Source organism: Etheostoma cragini, chromosome 20 (genome assembly GCF_013103735.1).
Source record: "Etheostoma cragini isolate CJK2018 chromosome 20, CSU_Ecrag_1.0, whole genome shotgun sequence".
NCBI lineage: Eukaryota > Metazoa > Chordata > Actinopteri > Perciformes > Percidae > Etheostoma > Etheostoma cragini.
The window spans coordinates 14,797,194-14,824,212 of record NC_048426.1 but is presented as its reverse complement, the minus strand read 5'-3'; the positions used below and the strand labels follow the sequence as shown (position 1 = coordinate 14,824,212).

Sequence of the window (27,019 nt, the reverse complement as noted above, 5' to 3'; positions counted from 1 at the left end):
CCACAGGACATCGTGATAGTTCAGAGACAGAAAATGTGAGATGCGCTTTGATGTTTTTTGATTCTCCACACTGACCACTTCGTTCTCTCTCTTCTGTCGGCTTACATCTGTTTTATACAGCATTAAAACAGTTAGAGTCCTTGTAAAATGGAGCTAATACATATCATTTTATGCAATACAAATAATAATAGGTTTTATGAAAGTACAGCTGAAGAAAAATTGTATCACAGGCCTATGATTTTCCATGATTAAACTATGATAAATCCTCTCATACAGAACACAAAATGGACTAAAACAACAGGACTGAACAACAATAAGCTTTACAGCTGTTCTGAGAGAAAATCACTGAACTAATACACAACAGTGATGTCACTGTTAATCAAATATGTTAGAATTAAAATGGCCTAAAGAGAACTCATATCAAAGGGAATGACACTGGATTAACAACTTTCAAAGATTTTTTATCCTCTACAGAGAGCTTGGTCATACTTCTTTGACAAAAATGTATTAATTGATATCAACAACAACGCAGCAACAAAGACACAATACAAAACATCTTTAAAAAAGGCGATGGAACTGCTGTGACGTAGAGACACACAGTAAGTTAGCTTAGTTTTAACCTTGACAGTTCTTGACCTTAAAAACGTACGTACTTGGTTGTTCCAGGACTTTTGATCCCATCATGTGGTCTTCATCTGCAGTTGAACTTTGTTCAGTTGTCTGATCTGTAGACAATCATTTAGTTTACTCTAAAAAGCTCTAGAAAAAGCAAGTAAGTGGAGTTTGATTGAGTAGTTGCTTTCTCAACATAGTCATGAATTAACTTTCAAACACAGAGATAAGTCCCAAACATGCGGAGAAGAGTGGGAAGTTTTAACAGCTACAAGTCTATGACATCTGAACAAACCAATCTGCAGATGAAGGCCATTTTATATGGTTGAAAGCTCCAGAAAATGGTGGTAAGCGGACCTTGTGTGAAGATTGTTTTGTCAATATTTTAGTGGAGTGAGCCCATTGCTTGTCTCTTGACTAACTACCATATGACTGTTGAATGAAAATCACTACTCTGGGTTGTTTTTGTGTTTGTTGTTGTTCTGTTTTCATCTTTTCAAGTTTTCTTCGCTTTATAGTTTTCTGTCCATGCAGCATATTTTTGGCCATGCTGGATTGTCACACGAAAGGGAGTGTTTGTTCAAGGCACAGAAAGAGACATAAATAACAAACTACAATCAGCTAACATTCAGTTTCATGAGAAGAAAAAACATTCATCCTTCCACAAGAAAATAAAAATAACCCCACAATACAAAACATGCAAAAATACAGACTGACGGTAAAACAATGAGATTAGCACGTGTGAAACCTGATCTTATGGATAAGAATGGAAATGCATAACAGATTTATACAACAGAGCCAGTGTCACACAGAATAGATTAATGGAACTGAAATCATGGTACAGTCTGATGGTGCCTGATTATTACTATTTGTATTTTGGACATTAAAAAACATTTTTATAATTTTATTTTCATCACAGAACTGTGACCAACACTAAACCAAATACCAAGAAACAATTTTGAGCCATTATGGTAACGCTTTATTAACATTATTATTATTACTATTATTTAATATAATGGCCTCAGTGGTAACACAGTATGTCAAGTAATTAAAATAAAAAATAATGAAATTCCTCAAGAGATTTCAATATTTTTTCTTGCAATGAGAGAAAGTAGACTCTATGTCATATTTTCAAAATGTTCTAGAATTTGGGAAATAAACATATATGCCTTCTTGCCGAGAGATTAAATGAGAAGAAAGCAAACTAGCATATTCCAAATGTCAATCAATGAATAAAAAAATCGAGAAGAATCATATACACAATCAAAACAGCCTAATGACGGAATACTTTGATTAAGACGGGACAGCTCTGCAAATCCAATCCCCTGTAGCAAAAAGCCCCAAACCCAAAGCACAATATCAATGACACCAAAAATTCAGTAGCAAAAATAGCAACCTTGAATTGATAATAGTTACAGTAAGCTTTTAGGTATGGTCAAACCGCTTGTGCCTTCTTGGAGAGACTGTACATATATTATAGTACATGTCTGAGTTACATTCGGCCCTGCTCCGTCTGTCTGCTCTCTCACTGCAGATGGCTTCACAACTAGCTGCCCTCAGCCTCCCTGAGCTTTGTCGCTGAGATATCACCCGTGCCCAGACCACTCTGTCAGTCTGCTGGGGCAAGCCTGCTCACACCACCCACACTGATGGGAACTTTCACCTCCACTCCTGTTCAAGTGGCACAGGATGGACAGACTATCTCTGATAGCAGCCGAAAGGGAAATCCCGCCCCAGTCTCTTTCATTACTTTTAACCTTTTTAACTTGCAAATGAAGCCATAGAAGAAGCTGGAATCCCTTTCACGGAGCATCCAATAGTTTACTAAACTAATTAAAATAATTCCACAAGACAGGTTCAGGAGATGTTTTGTCAAACTGCTGTCTATATATTTATAGTGATGTTTGCATGGATCCTGCTCCTGTATTCTTTCCTCTAAGGTTTGTTGTTTCTAACAAGCCAAGTCTGGTCTCGGGGTCTGAAGCAGCTAAGTTGGAGTCTGAGATCCGACACGAAAATAGGGCATTGTGGCATTTAGCAATCTGTGTTCCCCAGGTGAAGGACACAAAGACTCAGCTTGGGGGAACTGGTGTTACTGGAAGCCCACATGGCTGTCCATGAGCGGGCTGGAGCAGTAGGGGTCTGGTGGGTCTTGGAGCTCAGTCTCATGGGTCTGGGCGTGGCCTTCCTCACACTCCCCTTCCTCCTCTGGGCCGTGGCTTGTACTCTGGGAGCTAGCTATGGCTCCGTAGCTGTGGTGGGCAGGGGAGGGCATGGGAGTCAAAGCCAGCTCTGGCTCCAGCAGCACGGTTGCCACAAACAGCTGGGGGAGGAAGATCAGATATAGTTAATGATAGTGTCACACAGTAATCATTCAATTCACGGGGAGTGTATGAGATGAAAGTATGTTTTAAATTTGGGTTTGTTTGACCACCCTACAATTAAGATGTAAATACTTGCACCAAGTTAACATCTGAACAAATTAAAAACTGAGTTCAAATTAATCCTGAATCCAGTCTAAAAAACAAATTAAATGGCAAACATAAATCCAGTTTTGGAGAGATGCTTTGAAGGATCATGTGAAAGATCACTCAGTGATGTATTTAGGTCAAAAATAATATGATCCGGTAAGATATGTTTAATAGTATCCTTTCAGGCTAATAAGTAATACTGTACACTGGAGGCAGTGGTGGATGTCACAGTACTCCTGTCTCCATCAGTGAAGGTCCCCTCTGCTGGCTGATCAGACATCTGAAACCAAGAAAATGCAAACCATTCAATCAATATTGCATCTCCAGCTGAATTTAGTTGTGTGAGTTAAAGTATGAGCTGACCTGGTAGCTCGTTGACTTGTCTGGTTGCTTTTTAAGGCACAAGCGGAAGAGGGAAAAGGCAATACAGGAGATCAGGGACACTAAGGTGAAGAGGGTGATGGGATGTACCGGACCTATGACAGTAAGGGGAAATTGCAAGATATGACGTGGTCACACTCTCAATACAATGACAGTTATAGAAACTGTATCAGGATGCAAAGGGGAAAGTGATAAAGTACCTAATCTGAGCATAGAGAAGAAGAGCAGCCAGAACATGCAGAGGATGGGAGCCAGGATGACCTGGCTGATGGCTGCTCTGTGGATCCGCTGGCTGAGCTTGGTGGGAACGTATGCATAGTAGATGTTGTATCGGTCAACCATGTGCTTCAGGATCACATAGAGCAGGCCTAGAGATGCAGGGAAAAAACATAAAAATATCTAAAATGAGATTATCGGCCTCAGCTTTGCCTTTACAAAAATGTCAATTTGCAGAAAACAGCACAGGTAAAATACACAGCGGGGTAGTAAGTATGAAATGGTCTGTTCAGACTGAGGATTGACAGTAGAAGTAAATAGAAGCTTGGTGAGCTTTGGGCAGAGACAGGAGCAGAGTGGGCGTCTGGCTCACAACTCACTGTGTCTGGGTGTCTGGGACTACAGCAGCAAATTCACACAGTCTGCATCGGACTGGCAGGCAGGGGAGGAGAGTGAGGTTACAGTGTGAGGGGAGACGACACATACACACAAAGGAAAGTGATGTGATTGCGAAGAAAGACGGAAGGTGGAAAGAAGGAAGAGGTAGATGAGTATAAAAGAAAGTAACCTATATGTTGCTCACCAAAGGGTGTAATGATGGGACATGTGATACTGTAGGTTATGCTAACTGCAAAGATGCACATGGTCCATGCATACTCCAGGCCGAACTGGAACTCATAGGCCTGACTCTGCAGATGAAAACACAAACACAGTAAGAGTGTTGCATCTTAAAACATATCACAATTCAATGTACCTGACGTGAAAACACTGAGATGAGCATGAAAGGCTCAGCTGACCCGTTTGACATGAATGCGCTCAGCCTGGGACTTGGCAAAGCAGAGGCGGACGGCGTACACCGTCAGTGCCGGGATACGAAGCAGCTCCATAGATGTGCCAATCAGACTGGATGTAATCACATAGTTTACAAAGAATGCACCGTTGTCGGGAAGAAACACACACCTGCACGCGGAAAACAGTGAAGCCTCAGTGTGTGGCTGCCAACAAATTGTCTTTTTAGGAGTCATTATACTCTAGGTACATTTTTAAATAAACAAGAAGAAGAATCTTACTGGAATTTGACCTCCTTCTCATCCAGGAAGTTGACATCAAAAAGCCATGTGAAGAACAGGTCCAGACTACAGACAAAATCAAATAAAAGCCAAACAATTAAAATTGTAAATCAAAAGAAATTTGTAAAAATATAAGCAAAATGTATGTGTTTGTTTTGGGTCTGTAGATGTGTTGTAGGTGTACCTGGACAGACCAAGTGAGGGAAGGATGATGACCATAAAGACCAGCAGGAAAAAACACTTGTGCATCGTTACTTGGTTCTCACCAGTTCTGAGACATTAAATGAATAACATGGGATTGTGAGAACATTATTATGCATCGGAAATTTAGTTCTAACACATATCTACGCAGTACCCTTAAACATAATTAATTCATAATGTGAAACAATGTAATGTAAAGGCAGCCGACTCTACATTTAAAGAACAGTTGGGTTCATTAGCACAAACTACGCTTTTCACTCCAGTAAACAGTTCATTTGCATTTGGTCCTTCGCACATCACGCCTGCAGAACATGTTTGCGGGGGTGCTTATGTACAGAAAGGGTGCTCGTAGGTGCTGCGTGAGGTTGTCTCCTTATGCACAGTTGTTCTGCTCCTCCTCCTGCTCGTCACCATGTGTTGTTCCCCTATACATGGTGACTATTGTGCATATCATTATCCTCACATGGGGATCTCTATGACAACCTGCCCAGAATCACAGGGCAGGGACAGTAACAGAGAGAGGGAGGGAGAGAGTAAAAAGAGCAACAAGGTGAAAGAGAAAATAACTAAGATGAGAAAAAAAGAAATGCTGAGAGTTGAGAGGAAGACAGACAGCTCCACATGAAGGGTCCATTTAAAGAAGCTGAGGAAAGGCAATTCCATTTCAAAGGAAAGAGGAGAGTGGTGGTCGATGGCTGGCAAGTACCTGGTCCAGTGGGACTCAAAGAATGCTGAGTAATAGACGATAAAGGGCAGCAGCACTGAAAACGCCCACAGCAGGAGGGTTGGGAAGAACTGGGTAATGACAGGGCTCTGAATTGGACAGCAAACATATGAATTACTAAAACTAAAGATGATTCAAATGTAGAATTAAAGTCACAAAGTTCAATTGGATGTTAAACTCTGACCCGCAGACTGTCCACAGGCCTTGTGACGTTGAACTTGTCCATCGTGTTGACGATGATGGCAGGAGTGGTGAGGAAGAAGAGCAACAGGAAGAGAAGGATGTTGAGGAGGACGCATTGCAGCCACCAGCGAGATCCACACACTGACAGGTTTTCCCTGGTGACGGGAGAAATAATGAGCCTCAATTCACAATCATCCAGCATGACAGACAGCCTATTTAACACAGTACTCTCCCCTGACACTCCTGTATTGTATGTATTGACATAAGCCTGAAATAGCCAAGCTCAGTCGCCTCTTGTATGAGAGTTAGTGAGCATGTTTCCACTGCACTGAACTGGAGAGCGGGTTTAGGAACAGCACACTTCAGCGCGCAGTTTTAATGAAGGAACAAAAGTACCTGCTCCAGTTGTCTAGTTAGAGCAGAAAACACATCAACACACGAACCCTCTGCAGCCAGTCAGGCATGAAGCATGAACAGTGAGCGCTACAATCTCTTTGGTTAATATCCCATACATATGCATTACTGACTTGTTACATAACCTCACTGTGACTGCTGCATTTGCTCCAAAGATAAGAAACATGCATTTTAGCTAATCCAATCATTTTTTAAATGGTGTTGAAATCTGCTTAAACATATTGATGCATCTTAGATGTTGCTGTTAACTATTTTGATTTCCTCAATGAAGAGCACAGATCTCAATGAATATATTGTAGAAATGCAAATGCATTTACCCTGAAAAAGATAAGATGCACAACTTCCATAATGTACCTTTTTGTCTAAATAAATAGACTCTTTGAGGTCCATCATTACAAGCTAATGTTGCTTTGACAAACAAAATTACAGCCTACACAACTTTGGCTTAAAGTCTAGCCACGATCCAGAGCTTTCTAGGATACCAAATATGTCAGTGTTAATTACAGGGAAATGTGTCTGAATGATGCATAAGACATGTAAAAGTGGATAAGTCACTCGAAATATGTGTCTACGTTGGGTTGCTTTGGTTTCCTCCCACAGTCCAAAGACATGCAGCAGGTTAAATTAATAGATTGCTTGTTGGGATTGGTTACAGCTCCCTGTAACCATGCAGATGGATATCTCCCTCGTTATAAGTGCTAAGAAAGTATGACGTTGTCAGTGTAGAAAATGTTGACTTTGAGTCTAATCAGGGGAAAATAAGGTTTAAGTTCCAGTAATGTTAAGTTCCCGGATATCTCAGTTGGTAGAGCGGGAGCCTATACGTGTAGGTTTACTCCTCAACGCAGCGGGCCCGGGTTTGAATCCAACCTGCGGCCCTTTGCTGCATGTCATTCCCCCTCTCTCCCCTTTAATTTCTTCAGCTGTCCTGTCAATAAAAGTCTAAATATCCCCCCCCAAAAAAATCTTAAAATTATTAATTTTTTCCTGTAATGTCATTACTGACCAGATGATGTCACTGGGAGCGGGTGCGTAGCTGACCCCCCATTTATGCGACTGCACCACAGTGGTGATGCTGGACTGCTGAGGGCAGCGACGGCAGCGTACACAACCGTAGTCCTTCACAATGCTGAAAAACAAAATAATTGTTTTGCACCAGTACTCAGTAATGCCCACTTTTATGCAACTTCATAAATGTAAAGGCCGCTCCCTGCTGTGACAGGGTTTACGTGATGAGAGGAGCTGACAGACATAAACCACAATGTCTATTTGTTGTTTACTCACACAGCGGTCATCCTCTCATCACGAAAAGTCACAAAGGCAATGCCGAGTCTCTTCATGGAGATGCGGTTCTTCTCGGCATTAAACTCGTCTGTCCGCTTTTCTTCTAACTCGCTGTAGTACTGTTCTGCATCCACCTGCAGAAAACAAGTTAGAGCACAAATTACTAACTGCATCTTTCACTGTCAGAGATCCCCAGATTTACAGAGACAGGATATATTTTGTTACTGCATGCACCTACTTCTGGACTGCAGTGCCATCCAGTGGTAACATACTTTTTATGCGGCACCTACTACTCACAATTATGATGATAAAAAAGTACCTTTTCAAAGCCACAGATATTGCAGCAGAATATCTGAGCACACGGATGGGTCTTGATCATGATCTTCCCCTCCTTTTGAGCCTTTGTGGCAAAGTACAGCCTGCCTTTCATTGCCTTGCGTCTGCAAAACACAGCATCCTCAGACAAGAGCCTCGCACTGATTCCAAAGTGTGTAGCTCAAAACTGTAGTAGCTACTGTACCTCTCTAAATCCAACCTCATCAGATTGCGGACATCAAAGCAGAAACGGATATCAGTGACAGTACAGCTGGGGTAGGCCTCACTAGTTACGGAGCAAAAAGAGGTGATGTAATAAAAGACATTGAGATTGTGCATGTTAAATGGTCAGGGTTTCCTTGTGACATGAAACAAACATCATTTAACCTGACTTAACAATAAAAAGGGAAGAAAACATGTGTACTGGAAGTGTTTGGTGATGAGTCCTGGGTCAGAGATCTCTCTTGGTATGGAGGTAATCATCAGTGTCCTGGCTACCTGCAACACATAATGTAACCACCAGGGGAAGTAGCTCTAACAAACTGCTCAAAAAAAAAGAAAATCACCATCTTATCACACTTAAGTGGACCGTCTATCGATGACAATGTCGCCCTCTTGGTTCACCACTTTGATTCAGACTCAAATATCTCAACATACATGAACAAATGTGGTGCGCACATCCATTGTCTCCAGAGAATGTGTATCCTAATGACTTTGGTGATCCTCTGACTTTTCCCCTAGTGCCACCAGCAGGTTGACATTTGTGGTCCAGAATGAAATGTCTTTACAACTACTGGATGGATTGCCAATAAATCTGGTATTCACATTTATGTTCCCCTCAGGATGAAGTGTAATCACGTTGGTGACCTATTAACTTTTCATCCAACACAATTCTCATAATGTAGTTTATGACCAAATTATAATGACATACCCACCAGCGTCAGCTATATTTTTTGTTTAGTCCTAATTAGCTTGCCAAAACGCTGAAAAAGAAAAAGTGACTTAATAAGATGAGATTTTCTAGGATATTGTTTGCAGTGTAAAAATGGCCGGGCCTTGATGTTTAAACCGTATGATTTAACAGTGACAGACCTTCTCATCTTCTCTGTACTCCAGCCGTATCAAGTGGTGAGCCATACACAGCAACGTGATGATGAAGTAGACCAGAGCCAAAATGCTGTGGAGCCACAGAAAGCTGTCCCTAAAAGGCACAAAAACTCTGTTGTAGTTTGAACGAATAAAGAAGTCCAGTTTTTCATGGTTCTGTGCTTTTTCATGAGATGTAATATCATTCAGACTTACTTTGCGCTAACATTAGCCAGTGTTGTTCTTCCAAAGTTTTCAGGACTGTCTCCTGTAGAAATAATGAAACATGACAGAGAGGGAGACATTTTCATTTTCTAATGACTTAAAGGAAACCCCTCCTCTTTTGTCTGCAGGCTACAATGAAGCAATGTCACTATTCAAAGAAAATGTTTTCCATCCAATTTAATGACATCTCTCTTGTCTCATTGAAATTTTCACACAAAATTTAAACATTGCAGTAATGCTTAACTCTGCTGTTTTCATTTGGGCACCCTTTGTTTGCTGTTACCATCACAGCCTGTCATTGGGTGGTGGTTTATTTAATGACTAGGGTGACACACTGGTTCATAAGATGACAGCCGGCAATAATAAAAAAAAGTTTCTGTGGACAGCTCAGCTCCTCGTAGACCCCATAATGGCTCCTGCCTTCATCCTGTTATGGAATCACTTACTCAACGCTTCCTATAAAATAAGCCCACAACTGCCAAATAGCATTTCTGCTGTACCTAACAACTAATGTTCTGCACCATCCCAGCCCTGACACCTACATGTGTATGTTGAGAGGAAATGAAGCACTTGCTATTCCTATAAATCTAGCCTTGATGAATTGCCACTTGTATGCTAGCAACTCCCATTACTGTAGATATAATGCAGCCTTTGTGTAAATGTTTATAAATAGTAGTAGTTTTACTTCATAATGTTGTTTTGTATCTCATTTGAGTTGATTTTAGCTATGATCTAATTTCACTTATGCAATCTACTTTGCCCTTTTTTTAAACTCAGCTTTACCAGTGATTTTTTTAAGCTAAAGTTTCGGTGCATTTAACCAATAAATCCTTTGGTGTGTAGGTGTGTGTAATTGTCTCTGTGTGGCCTGGCTTCTCTCCCTGCGAGATGTGCCTCCCCTATGGTAAAGGATATCCCTTGGCTTTTCAAACAGTCGGCCAGCTAGACCATCATTTGCAGACAAAAATACCCAGGAGGTTCCCAGAAAAGTTGACCGGCAGGATTACGGCCAAAGACAGCAGGCAAACCACTGTCATGAGCAGGATGATGTGGCGTTGGAAGGACAGGTATGTGACGGCGTCAATGCCGCATTTGTTACGTATCTCTTCATCCCTGAAGAAACAGAGAGAGGGCAAACATTCAGAATCCCTTAATCGCACATCCAAGAGATGTATGCTACATGGCAAAAATTTGTTGCAAATTGTTTCTTCAGCTGTCAAAAATGGAATTTCCACACAATATACATGTGATGATAATCAGAGCTGTGCAATCTTAACCTAGGATGTGTATGCAGTTCTGTCCATTTGCAGGATAAATGGGCCTACAGCTTATATATCATCATGATTAAAACTATGGCACCACTACTATGGTGCCAGTGCTGTGGTTACCAGGCGGGAGGTTCAGGAAAGCCAGTGTCATAAAAATAGAACAAAAACATAAAGAATAAAAAAGAAGAAAAGAGGGGCACGCTAGTCACATGACGGCCCACACATTGCGAACTCTCAGGGTGGGTTTGCATTTTCCCAGGGCGAGATGCTGGCACGGGAGCTAAAAAAAAAGGCACCCAAACCCTGCCATAATACTATGGAAACCATGGACACCGTTGTAATCGCCTTTTTACAGACCTAAATAAGTTGTGAGTAGTCAGACTGGAGCAAGAGCAAATACTCAAGGGAAAACCACGTCACCGGCGGTCGCATGAGCCCAGACTCGTTTGTTTTTGCTGCTAAATGACATATAACAAGAGACTTTACATTTGCCGGTTACATCAGCTTTGAAGACAGTGGGCCAATAAAAGGATGGAAGCTAAGATGAGAGAAGGATAAAAATAATTATAAGAGCAACTGCTCTGTGCACTTACTTCATGTGGTAAAGTGATGAGAGCCATGAGCAGAAGCCCTGAAAGGAGAGGGGGATCATTAAACATCCAATGGATTAGTTATTAAAGATATTAAATTACATACAGTATGTATGCAAGTCTATGCATACCACATTTGGCTATTTGCATGCATCCACCATTTGCATAGTAATAAGGTCTCAGAGTGACACAGAGGGGGAAATTTAATAGGTCTAGCCTGGAGCCGTAACCTCTTTACTGCAGCCTCAGCTTTGAGTAGGCACAGGACGATGACTCCAGTCTGACTCTTTGTCTTACACTGTTATAAACATGCAGAGAGTGACCTCAGTCTATCACACAGTTGTCATGGACTCACAGCTGAGTTATGAGCCAAACTTTCCTCTTTGACAGTTGACGCAATGCCATCTTAGTCATGTGGACTTTAATGTAAAAGTGCAGAAATCAACATATCAATGACAAATTAACTGTAACACTGTGGTATAGTTACTGTAAATAAATGAGAGTATGATCAGTAAGACTGATCTGTGACTGTCTCACATCAGTGGTAATATTGATAATAGTATATATTAAAAATTGACATGTTTCTATATTTCCCATAAGGCTTTATCCTTTATATTTTGCAGTGTACAGAAAACTGGAGTCTATCAGTCTTCTCCTCAAATGTTATGATTTTGTTACCTTGTTTTACTATTTGTGGAGTTTCTAACCACTAGTGGCGCTGTAAAGCAGTGTTAGTTTGATCAGGTCCCTTTATTGTTTGCACATGTTCCACCAGTATACATATTGTATGTGTACTGCACAAGCAGACTGTCACCTTTTACCTGCCATTGTCCTTTCAACTTTCATTGTCTTTGTAGTATCTCACAGCCATGAAATGAGCACCTAAGAGTCTAATTGCCATTCCTGGCTTTAGTTGCTGTGGACTTGACCATGCTGTGTGCCAAGGTGCACTGCCTGGCATTAGAGGAAGCATAGTGAAATATTTTCCCCATTGTTTGGAGTGAAATTGTTTGACTACTCTAATTTTACACAAGAGCTCAGGGCAGCAGGGTAGGAGAAAAAAACATTCCTTGGTGCTTTAGGAGCTGATGGAAAACTCTCCACGCAGGCAAGCATAATAAAACTCACCATGTCCTTGGTCTCAGAGTCAGAGGGACTAGACTCTGACGGAGACTTTTCTTTCTCACTCGGTTCTCCATAAAACAAGGATGTGAGACTAAATTGGAAAAACAAGATGAACAAATAAATAGCAAAATCATAATATTGATTGTGGCCTGACACAACCTTATCAATACATACAACATGTAACAAAATGTAACTGCTCTAGACAGTCTCATAGTCTGAAAAAAGTCCCTGTGTGTATATACATAAAGAGACATAAAACACATTCCGTATGGTTGAATCCAATAAAGCTATTGCGATGATTGAATTTGTAGATATTTCTCTCTCTGAGCCGTACCACTGACAGTTCAACAGGGTGTCAAATTAAGTCGCATAATTAAATTAGTATACAAGTGAGGACCATTTGGCAAAACACACAGATACTACTTGTCTTTGGATACTATGAAGCCACTGCTGGTCAGGCAGAACTAATCAAGTCTGCACTCCCCTGGGTAGGAAACTCAGGTCAAGCTGAGGAAAACTGCTGCAGATTTGTGCAGACAGCTGTATGGCCCTTAAATTGTTTTGCGCCCTTCAAAGGTATCTAATCATTTATTAAATGTGTAAAGGACAGGATGGTGATATCTTAATGTTTTATTACTCCACTCACATGCATTACTTGTTTGAGCAATTATTGCTAAAGTACTACAGTATGCATATTTTTGGGAAATTATTTAACCTTTTATAAAAATGAAACTTATATTTGGGAAAGGATTTAACCTTTTATAAAAATGAAACTTATATTTGGGACTTGTTTTAAAGTACTTCTCTCCTAGAAACTATAGTAGACTTTGGGTTGAGTCCCACAGACAGGGTAAAAAGTATAGGAAAATAAATATGGTAAAGTATTGAGAGAAGGACACATTTTTGTTTTGATCTTTTCATGGGATTTGTTGGCAATGAAAAAAATATACAATAACAACATCCATCTAGCCAGGACTTCTTAAGTTATGTATCAAGGTGAAATGGCCAAACATTGGCTGGTTCATGCTTCTATAATGTGAGGGTTTGTTGGTTTTATATTGCTTAAAAATTGATAATATCATTTTAAGAATGTTGGTTGGGACAAAACAAGTAACTTATTTCCAAATTTCTGTTAGTTGCAGCCCTAAAAATAGAGTAAATAGACTTTTCCATCCGAACATCTTTATGCTCACATATACTATGTATGTGTATGTCTGGCGTGTGTTAACACATTTTGATATTTTTACTGATAATATGACATGCCAAAGTTATCAGTCCAATAACATCAAATGATTATTAGAAGCAAGGCAGAGTAGCTCTTTGCAGTAATTTGCCTCCTGCACAGTACCATTTATACTCAGCAGAGTGCACTAGAGGCTTCAGGATCAGGACTCAGGAGTGATTCCTCTGAGAACTATTTCTCCATCTTAAATGTTGTCATGGCTCACAAACCAGCAAGTGTATCCAATTTTTAGCGTAAGAGAGCAAGTGATGGATGTACCTGTCATTCTCCATCAGCAAAGCCAGGCGACCATAGTCCCATGCAGCCTTCCTCAGACAGGAGAAGATGAGCAATAAGAACTGTAACACAGAACAATAATATATGAATGCATGAAGCTCCTCATCATCCTCATCTGTTCTGTGCCTCTCCAAAACCTCTCTCATACTGCTCCATTTGAAAGCTGTGCCCCGGCTCTGCATTCTCATAACGAGCCTACAAATAATAGACAGTTTCAAAATGCAGCAGCAATAAGGAACCATCTTCTTTCTTTAGAGTGGTACGTGGTTGTCTTGGAAACTACCAGACAGGTCAGCATGCACACGTCAACACATGATGTGCACTGATGACAAATGAGTGTAGCCAATAGCAAGAACAAATGAATTGCCTCTTTTCTGCCACAAACGGAGAGCAAGCATAACAAATTAGACAAAAAATCATATTCAGTGTCATAATATAAACAATATTGGATTCAAGCTTAACAGCCTAATTCAATATAAAGACCATAACTTGGCGATGAGGAAGGAATGTTGACATATGCAAATGGTGTAAAAGAGCGGATGACTATTTGGTTATAATTACAGCAATAAATGATGAACTCATTAGAGTTTAAAAGACATTTGGTTTAGTGGGCAGCGATGGCAGCCATGTAAATCAGAAAAAATCTCCCAATAATGCTGAATAGGGCCAGACACATAGGCCTTGATGAAGGATTGTAGCTGAATAATGGGTCCGTAATCAAATTAACAGTCACGGCTCAAACTCCTCCCTGTTGTTTTGTTTCGTTTGAACTTGATGCATCGGCATGTTTCCTTAAGTCCCGCTGATCATTTATTATTAGTCTGTATGATGATGGAATTGATGCAGAGGCGTGCTCCTGTCACCTGGGGGGGAAGCGTGCTTTGACTCATGCTTCTCTTTAAGAGACACCGCTCGACCCTATGTGTTGTCTTGACAATCTAGCAGCAATAAAATGAGCCAATAAAAACACGGAGGTGGCAGACTGAGAGTGATATAAGTGTGGAGATCAAGCTTGACAATGCCTGACAGCCTTTTATTATCTGGAGACAAGAGGAAAAATATTCAACTATGTCTGTAAACAGTGTATACACTGTTTTATATAATACATGACAGAAAACTTCAAAAAGGCAGATTTACCGCAATTTGATATCTATGACGTGTACATAACATGTGTGTGTGTGTGTTCTTGTACATTATTATAAGATCCAAAAGCCCTGACATATACAAAAAGTCTCCAACATGTCTCTGTGTCTGTGCTTATCATGTACTATTTCACTTTCATAAAATTGAGGGACTTGTGAGGGACAGATACAAAAAAGTATAGTAAAAAATAAAGCAACAGAGGCCTTTAGTAACTACTATGGGTCCAGCTCCTAAAACGCAGATAATCAATTAACATAATATAACCTGGAAGCAACTGTCATTATATCTTTCCCAGCTGGTAAAAAAGTATGTCTTTCAAATGTCATGCTCACAGCTTGGACTACAGGCTAGTTCTTAAAAAAAATTGTTGTCTTCAAATCCAAGACGAGGTAACATCCTGACATCCTCAGGGATATTTTCTCACATTTTAAAAAGCTCCCCCAAAGTGACAAAGGACATTTTACAACTGTTTTGAGTAGCAGTCCTAATAACTAGTGTTGTGTAACTATGACGAGTAAACGCATCTAAAACCAATGGAATGCACTTTTCCCGTCAAGTTCAGAGAAATATGAGGTTCCAAGCATATTCCTAGTTTTATTTCTATTATTAAGCATATTTTAAATTAGGATTACATGTTTGCCTTTAAGCATCATCAAGCATCATTTAAGCATACACTAATAATTATAGGAACTGTCAATACAGACATTGCCTACTGCAGATGCAGTCATATCTACAGCTCCCTTCTTTGATCACCCAATGGAGACACATATTTAAAATTTAAGATAATAATACACTTGACATAGGCCTTTCCTAATTTTGATTTAGAGTTAGGATTTGAAGCAGAAGGTCGTTTCAATTAATAATAATAAAAAAGAGCATATGTGTGTTGAGATGTTGTATATGGTTACACTGTATGTCGGCATTCATTTTACACATTTGTGTTTGGTGTCCAGCACCACTATCACTCCAAATTCTGCTGTTGTACTTTATTATCTTCAAGAACAGAGTGAACCACTTGAGACAGGATGTCCATTAGATATACTTTATATATTTTTTTTATAGACACAGCCCTCTGACCATGTATCACCTCTTGTTGTCTGTTTGTATCAAGGCTCTTTGCAATATCTCAACAGGGTGTTGGCAGCTCTAGATGTATTCACAGACCTTGTTATCAAGGCTGTTTCTAAACTGGAGCAAATAAGAGATGACTCGGAGTGTAAAATATGGACAACGAGCTACCTATTAAAGACAGCAAACATGGTTCTAAGTAGAGCTGAAAAAATGGTCAATTTATTGATTTTTGAATAAATTGTCATATTATGAATTTATTATTAGTAATAAGTCTTTTCTATTTTATTTTGTAAGCAAAAAAAGCCAATTCAAATTTCCAGCTTCTCAAATGTAAAAAGGTTTCTCGATAGTAAACCAATTTTTTTTTTGATTTTGCATTGTTGTTTGGACAAACCAAGACATTTTAAGACATTACAATGAAACCAAGAAATAATCAGCATAATAATCAACAATTAAATAATCAGTTGCAGCCCTTATTTTAATGTCTCCCCCTTTGCATAACTTAGACTATTCATCTGCGCTGGGTATTAGAGAGTGGGACAATAAGAAAATGGCAAAACGCCATTACAAAAGCTGTTTCACAACGTAATTTCCAAACAAATGTTAATTGACCAGGGCTTTCCTATATTATTGTGTGGTTGGGTGTGAGTCTATACCATCCAGAGAACAACATTGATGGCGAGAACCGTTGGCACCCCTCCAAACGGCAGACCCTGGAGGACGCTACTGCGGGAGTGCGAGCGGTAGCATCTTTCAGCAGTGTTGTTTTCTTCCCCAAAAGAGTCCAGGTAGCTCAGAACATCCAGCTCCACAGCTCTCCCCTCCACAGGGGGCGCTCTTGTCACAAACAACTCAGAGTGCGCCATCAGCACAGGACCATACCTGAAGGAAAAACCGAGAAATTAAGAAAGAGACCATTAGCCAAGTTTGGTCAACTGTTGCACTTATTGAATGTCTATTGGGCTTTTTTTCTGAGAATTTATGGTAGCAATGCCCAAAGGCTTACCTGATTTATCATCTTTTTTACTCCAAAAAATACCATAATCATGCTGTGTTGAAAAAAACTAGCTATTGAGACAATAAACTTACAATTACAATTGTATAGTTACAATTTTTTTTTTCAGAGATATAAATTAAGTAAGAAGTAAGTTAATTTCCTCACAGACTTTTTTACAATCTGACTTCTTTTTGCAACCAGTGAAGTCGCTCCATGCTGGCCATTAGAAGGAATGGAAGTGTAAGGCACTTTTGCATTGGGTTCACTTTTCAGGCCCGTAGGTTTCCACTTGGCTAAATACTAGCATTTAGTAGTTTATATAACCTACTGTTTAGAATATAGATAAAAACACTAGGTATTTCTACAGTAACAGAAGAAGAAGAAAGTCGTCAAACTGAAAAATGTGGGTTAACAACATTTGCTAAGGTTTGCCACTATAAGCAACTGGTCATACCAGGTCAAGGAAGGTTGTAGCAGACAATTGCCCTGAAGGTATTGAATTGACAAAAGGTGTGTTTTACTGCTGAATGAATATATCTTTTCCTTTCATAAGAGGACGAATGTGTTATTTATTGTATCAAAAGTTGCATAGCTTGCTTTAAAACAGAAGTCTTAAGTCTTAGTCATGTTAGTTGTTGCCATAGCGTAACATTTTTTAACACTTACTTACCCTATTCAAGCCTCTTTATGGTTTATTTACACATCATTTTGATATTTTTGGCTTTGAAGACAGTGGCTGGTAATAAGCATGAAGTGTCTAAGAAGTGCCACTCACTGTAAGTGCAGCTATCATAGCATTTCAATGACCATCACAGTCCATTAGCAGCTATTGATCTGTGTCTTTTTCTTTAGCTGACAAATGGACATGGAGACATTGCATGGACAGACAAACTGATTGGATGACATAATATGAAAAACCATAATACGTGACAGGAAGATGCTAACAGTCCATTTACCACTTAGACAAGAGCATTTTTATTTGTAAAATGTCAGAACAAGGGTAAAAGCTTTAACTGCAGTTTTGAACAGCTTGTTGAAGATTTGCAGTTTCTGTGCACTTCTCTCTCAGTCTATAGAAGCATGTGCAAGATATGTTCATTCACAATGCCATGACCACAGAATGGAGCCCTCTCCACACTTTAGATCAATACAGTCCTGTCTCCCATCTGCTTAGTGTGTGTGTACACTCCTCACTGAATAAACAATCTGAGGAAAAGGAGCAGCAACAGAGTACTGACAAAGCTTTGCATCAATACTGCAATTCCACCTGAGTGAAAGACATCAATCAAGAGAAAACAACAAGATCCCACAATATATTGAGAGATGTTGTCACTGTGACAGTAACACAGTGTAGTAAACCTGCTGTGTGCTCCGCAGCAGTAAATGGGAGCCAAAGCTGCATCACAACGCTCTGCTGTCCAACTCTCCCCAGAGCTGTGAGGTAACACAAGATGGAAGTGAAAAAAGAGAGAGGAAGCTAAAGGTCTAAAAACTGGCACACTGAACCCAACCTTGGTGTGATTTATCACTGCGCCAATGATGTCACTCCCTAAAAAGCTACCATCACAGTTTTGTGAAGAATTTACCAAGCAACGCTTGTTCAACAGAAACAACAGCAGGATGTCCAGTGTTAGAGGGTAAGCTGATACATGACAGTGATGCTGGACTATCTTACATCACACTCTCAAGAGGTCTGGAGATATACCAGAAGTGTACAAAAATACAACCTTAGTAGCTCTTTCTGCACCACCGTAGTCTCCCTCTTACTTGCTGTTACATATACTATAACATATACATAGTATATGTTTACATGTTCATATGTTTGTGGCTTGCAGTCAATATTCAGATACTGTCAGATACACAGCATCTGAGCTTCCCTTTGGAGACAAGTGGGGAGGAGATCCACTGAGGATGGATCACAAAGCAAAATCGATAACGTACACACACGCAGGCTGAAGAGTTTGTTTCTACAAAAGCCGATCTACCACACGTCACACAATTTCTCTCTAGCAAAAAAAACACAAGCCATCAATTTGCACAATAGGATTATTTAAAAAAAAAACACATAGACTTACAGCACAAGGACAGAGCATTCAGTTCTTTGAGTAAAATAAAATAAAACATCAGCGTTTCATTTACAGGATTCTTTATATTTTACATATATTGGATGATACTGGTTTTGTGGCAGAAGTTGTCATTTTGTAAACACATTTTCAAACAACAACAAACAGGAGATTGTTAAGTCATGTTATCAATAAAACAATAAATCAAGAAAAGGATCCGGACTGAGCCTCAATAGTATTTAGATAAAAGGCATTGCTTGTGATAACACTATGATGATACCGTTTGAACTATTTGCCTGTTTATTAATTAATTTTAGCATCATGTTAAAAAAGCCTAAAATGGAAAGCTGTAGTAAAACAAAGTCAACTGTTCTGTGCCAATTTTGATATCCCTGTGATGAGCTAATGGTAGCAACCAGTTAAAAAAGGGACTGTATGAATTGTGACACAGCAACAGGAGTGAATTCAAACAGAAATGATGCCTTTCTATGGAAGGAAACACAACTAGCTAGCAGAAAACCGAAGCGCTAACTAAATGTGACATGCAGAAGCTTAAACAGACCTTTATCGGCTCATTATGCTGCTTTTTCTTCCTGCATCAGGCGAATTTGGATGCTGCTGGCTGCTGATGCTAACGGTAAAACTCTTCCTCTCCACCTCCAGAACAGAGCAGGATGCTGAAGGATACAGGTTTCACACAACATTTCACACAACATTTGGACAAACGTCACAACATGACTCAGCAGTTTGGCCACAGGACTCCATGGATATTCTTTCTGGCTCACCCCTAAACATGCTCATAGTTATCCCATGGTATCTATTTCTTCTCAAGCTTATTGAACTCTGCCAATCTGAAGTCTAATCCTTTCCCTCTGCTCATTTATCTCCTTCTCATCCCTGACTCAGACTTCCAAGCCAATGCAGTAGATTACAAACTGATGTTTGGCTTGGGTAGCAGTGTTGTGCCTCCCCCCTGGCAGCATGAGTAAAATCCCTCCTCTGTACTCAGTTAAACTATTATGATCGCAGATGCTGAAGTCAGTACGAGAGCTGTGAGCTGGTGCTGATTTATACACCTGAGTTTGAGTCTGAGAAGCAAAAATAACAAAAAGACTGGGCAAGCTGTAAAGAGGAAAAATCTAACTCAGGTCAGCTAATCAGCTCATTGCACCAATCTGTGTGTGTGTGTGTGTGTGTGTGTGTGTGTGTGTGTGTGTGTGTGTGTGTGTGTGTGTGTGTTCTACAGCTATACTATTCGTTTTACAAGGCTGTACCTATTTGAGCATGCTCATCCTGCTCACAATGACAATAAAAATTGCTGATGTTCAGCAGATAAAATGTTTACTATGGTCGGCTAAGCATGCTAACATATGCCAATTAGCAATAAACACAAAGTACAGCTGAGGCTGATAGGAATGTCATTAGGTCTGTAGGTATTTGGCCACATCCAATTTTGACCTGATGTTGGCACTACATGAAACGTCAGAGTATCACCAAAGTTATAAAAATTGAGACATGAATGTTAATTCAATTCAAATACCATCCATTATGGCTTAAAACACTGGGGAGATAGAGAGGGATGGTGTGCCACAAAGTTCCATGCAAAGATTTAAACCAAGCGCGTTGGCAGCCACTTCTCACTTTTACCATCATTTAAATCACTTTACTAGATCCCTCAACAAGTGCTTTTTCACGCTGAAATGAGAAGCTGAGTCTACAGCAGGTTGTCTTATAAAAAGCCATGACAGTAAACATCTTTACATCTGAACATGTTCCCAGAAGCACTAAAACCTAATTAACAACGTAAACCATTTAGTGGACAGCGTTTCCTCTGCCGTCGTCAAATCCTTCCATTGGATCTAGATTCATTACCTGCCTGAGGGAATGAGAGAGAGAGATTGCTTGAAAAAAAGATTCATTTTTCGCCAGACAGATGAACCATAAATAAAATGTGAACTTGCGATGACTTCCAGACCTGTGCATCGTCACATCTGTCACCCACTGTGAGATAAAAGACCCCAAGGACAACTTGCAATCACCATAAATAAAATAGTAATTTTTTCAGAGCTGTTGTTCTCTTCCTGACTGCAATGACTGCATTTTTTTCCCTTCCACAATACCTGCATGGAAGGGAGTGGTTTGACATTTCCCCTGTCAAAAGCTTGATCTCAAAGTCCCAGAGCTGGTAGAATATTCATGAGTGATTTTCAGCTTGGCATGCTAATCTAAAACTGAGCCCCTTCTTATGGAAACCCTGGTGTTTAAATATAAAGTGTATTCTTTTAAAACAATCCTTCTTTGATACCTGTTAACAAGCCAATACAACATAAAACATGACATGAGATGACTGACCTCTAATTTGCAGTATGAAAAGCAGACATCTCTCTCTCTCTTTCTTTCTTTCTTTCTTTAGGTTGCCAGGTGTTCCATTATATTCACTGGGTAGTTACTAACTTTGTCTGTCTGAAGTTTAGAGCTGGGCAGGTATTTCAGAGTTTTCCCATCAACACACCAAAGAGCCCCTTTGGTGGAGTTTTGACTATTCTTTCTTATATGTCACAGGTAAGCCCTAGAATACTCTACATGGACCAGCGGTTGCTTGATGGATGGAGTTGACGACGCATTTGCAAAATCACATGTAGGGTGTAATGAGACCTCTCCAGTGTTTCAATGCTCTCATTCACTTACATTCACTACATGGCAAGCAGGGACGCCTGGACATTACTCCTGTATGTGATCTCATTCTAAAGCCCTGAGCATATACATGCTGCATAAACTGCCTCCACTCTTCTGGGAAGGCTTTCCACAAGATATTGGAACCTTGATTCAGGGATTTGTTCCCTGCTACAAAAACATCAGTGAGATAAAGTTAGCTTGTGATATTGGGCTGCAAGGCATGGCTCCAATTCCTCCCAAAAGAGGGTCGGACTGGGCTTTCTTTATTTATGGACATGGCTTTGTGCACTGGAGCATTGTCACATTGAAACAGGAAATGGCCTTTCTAAAACTTCGAAGCAAAATGGAAGCACACTATTGTCTAAAATGCTGTAGCATCAAGACTTATTTTCCCTAAATTAGAACTGATTGGCCAAAACCATGAAAATAAGCCCCAGAAGCAGCCACATGCTTATATAACCATGTACTGTATCTTCTTGTTTGTTGGGATGTCTTAATGGGGATGCCATGTGTACGTGCATCTTATTTAGAGGCATCTGCTGTAATAGTTTTGGTAGGAGGGTGGTGTTGGGTGTGTGGATGGGCAATCCTCATCAGATCCAGCCTGAGGGGGTGAGGGGGTGGAGGTTTTAGCACAATCTGCTCGCCATTGGTTCAGTGGAGGAGAGAGGAGGCTTAACTGTTTTCATACCTCACCCTCTCTCTATCACACAACACACAAACAAAGATCACTGAGGTGTGTCTGCTCAGAGTACACAGTTAATGCAGCATCCCCCCACCCAGCCTCGTTCTGAAGGCTGAATGAACCATAGCAAGACTGTGATGACCAGTGCACACACAGGGCTATGCTCAACAAACCAAACACCTGCATCCTGTCTGGCTTCACATGCTCAGTAGGGCCCCAGGAGAGAGCTGTGTGCTTGTCCTGCTGCTGCTTTGTCGACTGGGCTGTTCCCCATTAGAACCCATCTAACATTAGTAATGGCTTCAATTCAACATGTGTGTTGGACGAACTTGACTCAGAAGCACAGAACCCGCACAATCTGTTTTCTCTGCATACCTCCGAGCTTCTGGAAGATTCCACCCACAACCTATTATACTGCTGGAGCTGATCCTAAAAACAGTCTCAGAGTCGAAATTACCTTCACTCCCACATCTACAAAGAAGTGCAACCACTGCTTATTAGAACAGATTCCTTTAGGAAAATATCAACTCTCTGTAAGCTTATAAACCATATTTAAAAGGAAATACAAAAACCACCAGTTTGTTCATTTATAGATGACTGAACATCTAGATTGCTACTAAAACAACATCTGCTCATTTCACACTATCTAATACCTGCAGGACATCTTTTGCTACAAAAAGAGCTCCTGCAGGGGCGCAGGTTGGCTCACCTGGTTGAGCGTGCGCCCTATGTAAAAAAGCTCGGTGTTTGCAACAGAGGCTATGGGTACGATTGCAACCTGCGGCCTTTTGCTGTATGTCCTTTCCCCTCTCCCAACCCTTTCTTGTCTTAAGCTGTCATGTCAATAAAGGCCTAAAAATGCTCCTAAAAAGTCTTAAAAAAGCAGGTATCAGATAACTACTTACCTACAGTGCATATACAACAGACGATATACAATGTGTGACAAGAGAGAGGATATCTGCAGTTGCTGGTTAGTTATCTGTGTATGAGACAACAGTTACAATGCTGCATGCGTCAGTACCACTGTGATGGTGGACCACAGTGGAGTAGTAAGATAGTTTACAGGCGGAATCTCAAATAGCAGGGAGCCTACTCTCCACAGCAAGCCCAGCCTATGGTACACAACTGTTGTGGTTGGATAGCAGGCAAAATACAAATGGAGGTTTCACAAAATAGTGAGCCAATGTTTTGTTCTAATATTCTTTGTGTTTGTGTTCGGTTAAGAGGGTTTTCCTAAAGTGCTTCCTGACATTTTTATTTCATACCCAGCATCCCTGTGACATGTAGCTGGGGAAATGAGTCACATTAATACATCTTTGCCATCACCACGGCACCATCATTTTCATCAACACCAGAGAGGGCAGGGGAGAAAGTACACAGGAAGTTGTCTGTGTGGTGCTACACAGTAGTGTATGAAATCTGTTAACAGTGTGGGTTGTTCCTCACAGATTGCAAGTCTGGGCTCAAGTATCTCATTCATTACTGTAATAAAAACAACACAACAATATACAGTATCCACCTCTAGTACTTTTATACTCTAGCTTTATATCACTATAAGTATTGATATTGATATGTAAAATTATGGATATCTTGATAAAAGATTGTATCACTTTTGCCAACAACTGTGTTGAGATTTATATGAACAGCGCTAACTCATAACTGGAACAAAAGATGGCCAGTGACAAAGGACTAAAATCCATGTATAAGTAATAATCACTTGAATTAACCCTAGACATTTGTTGTAAGATTGAGATTTAATGTAACTAAAGTAAGTTTTAATTAGGTCAATAAACAAGTCATGCTTAAACCTCCTACTGATTAGATTTTTTAATGTTCCTGGAACTTGAAACTTTGTGTAGGGGACACTATTCATCTGCACACTGTTTGGTTTGTCTTTAGCTCTTAAACTACAGTATGTGATTCTGATGCTTTGCACTTTGTAGATAAAATCCACAAAGGATCTTTGTCACTCCATTGTTTTTAAGTTTTGAGCTTCCTATGCAACAGGAGCTGTCCACCTGCTCAAGGTTCTGAAACAAAAGAACCTTAAAACAAACACCAAATCAATGGACGGAGGCCTACGCATGATTCTCTTAAACGTGCCACTTTGTATCATCCCTCTGTTCAGCAGCTGTTTATTCTGTACAAGTACACAAATCCATCTCCCAGCTCTTTTTTCAATCTCAGTTTAGAGTCTCCTCATGTATTAATGTCTGGGTGACACTCAAAAATGACCAGCATGCATTTGCTCTCTATTCTTGGGAGACTTACTGTGCACCCTTCCTTTTGGGGTATAGGATCAAATTTTCTTAAAGTGGCAGCGCACAAAAAATCTTTTGATTATCAAACATTCAAAATAAGTAAACTCTTGCACACTATCAGCACTTCATTGACGTCATCAACCTTAGCCACAGACTGAGACAATCAAAAAGGAGTTGAAGCTAAACCTAGTCAATTACGCTTTAAATAAAACACAGATTTAATGGTATGCAAAGGTTAACCTGCACAACCAGATATACATTAGATAATAGAATCATCAAACATCACCACCTGTTTGATTTAAAGGTTGTGGTCAAAAGTTGGAGTGTGTAGTCATCTTGAACAATTCAGCTCCAATATATGCCAATGGTTTCCACTTTTCAAAAGATGCTAACTTTTTAAAGTGACATTTTGAACTCCGCAGTAATTGATAACTCCAAAGAGTAAGTTTAAAGCCATGGCACACTTGTAGTAATAAAGGAATTTCCCTGAAATCCTTCTTAAAATGTTTTTAGAAATCACACCTCCTCTATTTATAAAAAGATTAAAAATATGGGAGCCTGGAAACATGACAGAGGTCCCCTCTGATGAATAAACAACACTTATTGCCATGATCACTGTCATTTATCCTCAGATATGATGAGTTTTGTGTATACTAACCTCTGCTTATTATTAATGTAATAGGATTCTCTGCATCCTCATTGAAATCCTTTCCATTACAAATAAGACCTTTCTCCACGTGAACTTCTTTTTTTCATACTCAGTCTCACTATATGGCATGACTTCTTCAGCATGCTTCATTCCAAATGCTATGCACTAGTGACCCACTAAAATGTCAAGAAAATAAATCTGGCCATTTCCCTATTTATCACTGTCAGGTGCAAATGGCAGGAGTTGTAAATAATTAATGGAAGCTGCCTTGTCTTTAAACATTACTAGACTACAAATACAAGATTCAACCTAAACAGATTTGTGCATATTGAAAAACATCTTTATGAATACTGTCAAGGGAAAAAGTACTCAATAGGCTATATAAACATCCATGAGCTCAGTTTACCTCAGGAATATCTTATATTGGAAACGCTATAAAACAACAGGGCCAGTCAGACCGTGTTAAAACCTGCTGAATATGGAGCATGAATTCAACAGGTCAAACTACTTGCTCACTTGACCAGTAAAGGCTTTGTGTCTGTTTAAGTCTAACAAAAGAAGAAGAAGAAGAAGAACAACAACAACAACAACATGCTGCAACAGAGAGAAGGTAGGATGCCCACAACACGGCTGGAACCCTAAAGATCCCTGATGTATTATTATTAGTTTACCAATGGGAATCCGAATTACAGTTAAGGGCTCATTAATGGTCTCCCGACCAATTTACTTCATGAGGAACAATAGGTGTTAGTAGTGAGAAGATCATTTTGCGTGTAATAGTCTGACACGTTGCCAGAAACATCCTCATCGTACCATGATGCAAGGAGCTAGTCAACGATTAGATTTCACTTAATTCTAAAATCCGGTTTTTATAATTAAAAGAAAATGTGTCTCTCATTGCTATCATTCACATTTCGGCGACAGTGTGTTAACCCGTTTACTGCAGTACTCACAACAGTCTGCACACCCACCTTCCTGCAGTTCTGTCACTTAATGAAAACGATTATACGCCATGAATAGCGCCACGAACCTCCCCAGTCCGCGTTAAGATCACCACACGGATACATGACTTCTAAAATAATTCACATCGCTCACCTCACAAAGCTTCCTGATCGCTGTCGTCTGGTGATGATGGGGGGGCTGCTGTGTTTTTCTCCAACACCAAGGATCAAGAGAAACTCCCACCTACTCAGGGGCCGTCTGACAATAAAACACCTGCCTCGAGGGCGCTAAGGGATCGTCAAGTAATGCTTTAACTCTGATGTCTTGCTTTCGTCTGTAATTTTAGAAATAGGGCGTGCATGTTGGCTATTATTAGGCGATTATTATTATTATTTGCGGATGAAATGATTATTTAATTTTCAAACCTAACCTAGGCCTATGCCAGCAGAATGGTTAAGGCGATGAGACAACACAATGGGCAAAGTGTGGATTTCTTCCGCCTGTAACAGCAAAATATAATAAATCAAAATCCCTAATCCGACATCACTCAGACTAATAGGTTAAACATAATTGAGGATGCATTGCCACCTACTGGAAAATTGTCTTTCATGCATTGTCCCAAACGTCTACTGGTAGTACTTCTTTTTCTCTGTACTATTGTTTTTACAATAGCCCATGTAAATTAGATGAAATGAGCCAACTACAAAAGTACTACGCTACTTACACTTGAATGCATGGATAATATTAAACATGTATATATATATATATATATATATATATATATATATATATATATATATATATATATATATATATATATATATATATATATATATATATATATATAT

General features: G+C 39.8%; 1 protein-coding gene across 2 annotated transcripts; it reads right to left on the bottom strand.

Moving 5' to 3' along the window:
* Positions 1-1,086: 1,086 nt before the first annotated feature.
* Positions 1,087-26,508, bottom strand: tmem63c (transmembrane protein 63C). 2 transcript variants are annotated; one of them, XM_034857927.1, is made up of 23 exons: positions 26,325-26,508; positions 16,555-16,780; positions 13,667-13,746; positions 12,169-12,256; positions 11,044-11,081; positions 10,153-10,295; positions 9,174-9,225; positions 8,964-9,072; positions 8,296-8,369; positions 8,077-8,157; positions 7,876-7,996; positions 7,557-7,690; positions 7,279-7,401; positions 5,860-6,013; positions 5,658-5,764; positions 4,935-5,021; positions 4,751-4,816; positions 4,478-4,640; positions 4,264-4,369; positions 3,665-3,832; positions 3,447-3,559; positions 3,289-3,363; positions 1,087-2,935 (listed from the first exon to the last, which is right to left on the bottom strand). In XM_034857927.1, the coding sequence occupies exons 2-23, from the start codon at positions 16,762-16,764 to the stop codon at positions 2,705-2,707; spliced, it is 2,523 nt and encodes an 840-aa protein (XP_034713818.1). In that variant the 5' UTR covers positions 16,765-16,780; positions 26,325-26,508; the 3' UTR covers positions 1,087-2,704. The 2 variants fall into 2 exon arrangements, with proteins under 2 accessions (XP_034713818.1, XP_034713821.1); XM_034857930.1 differs by lacking the exon at positions 26,325-26,508 and adding an exon at positions 19,521-19,967.
* Positions 26,509-27,019: the final 511 nt, after the last annotated feature.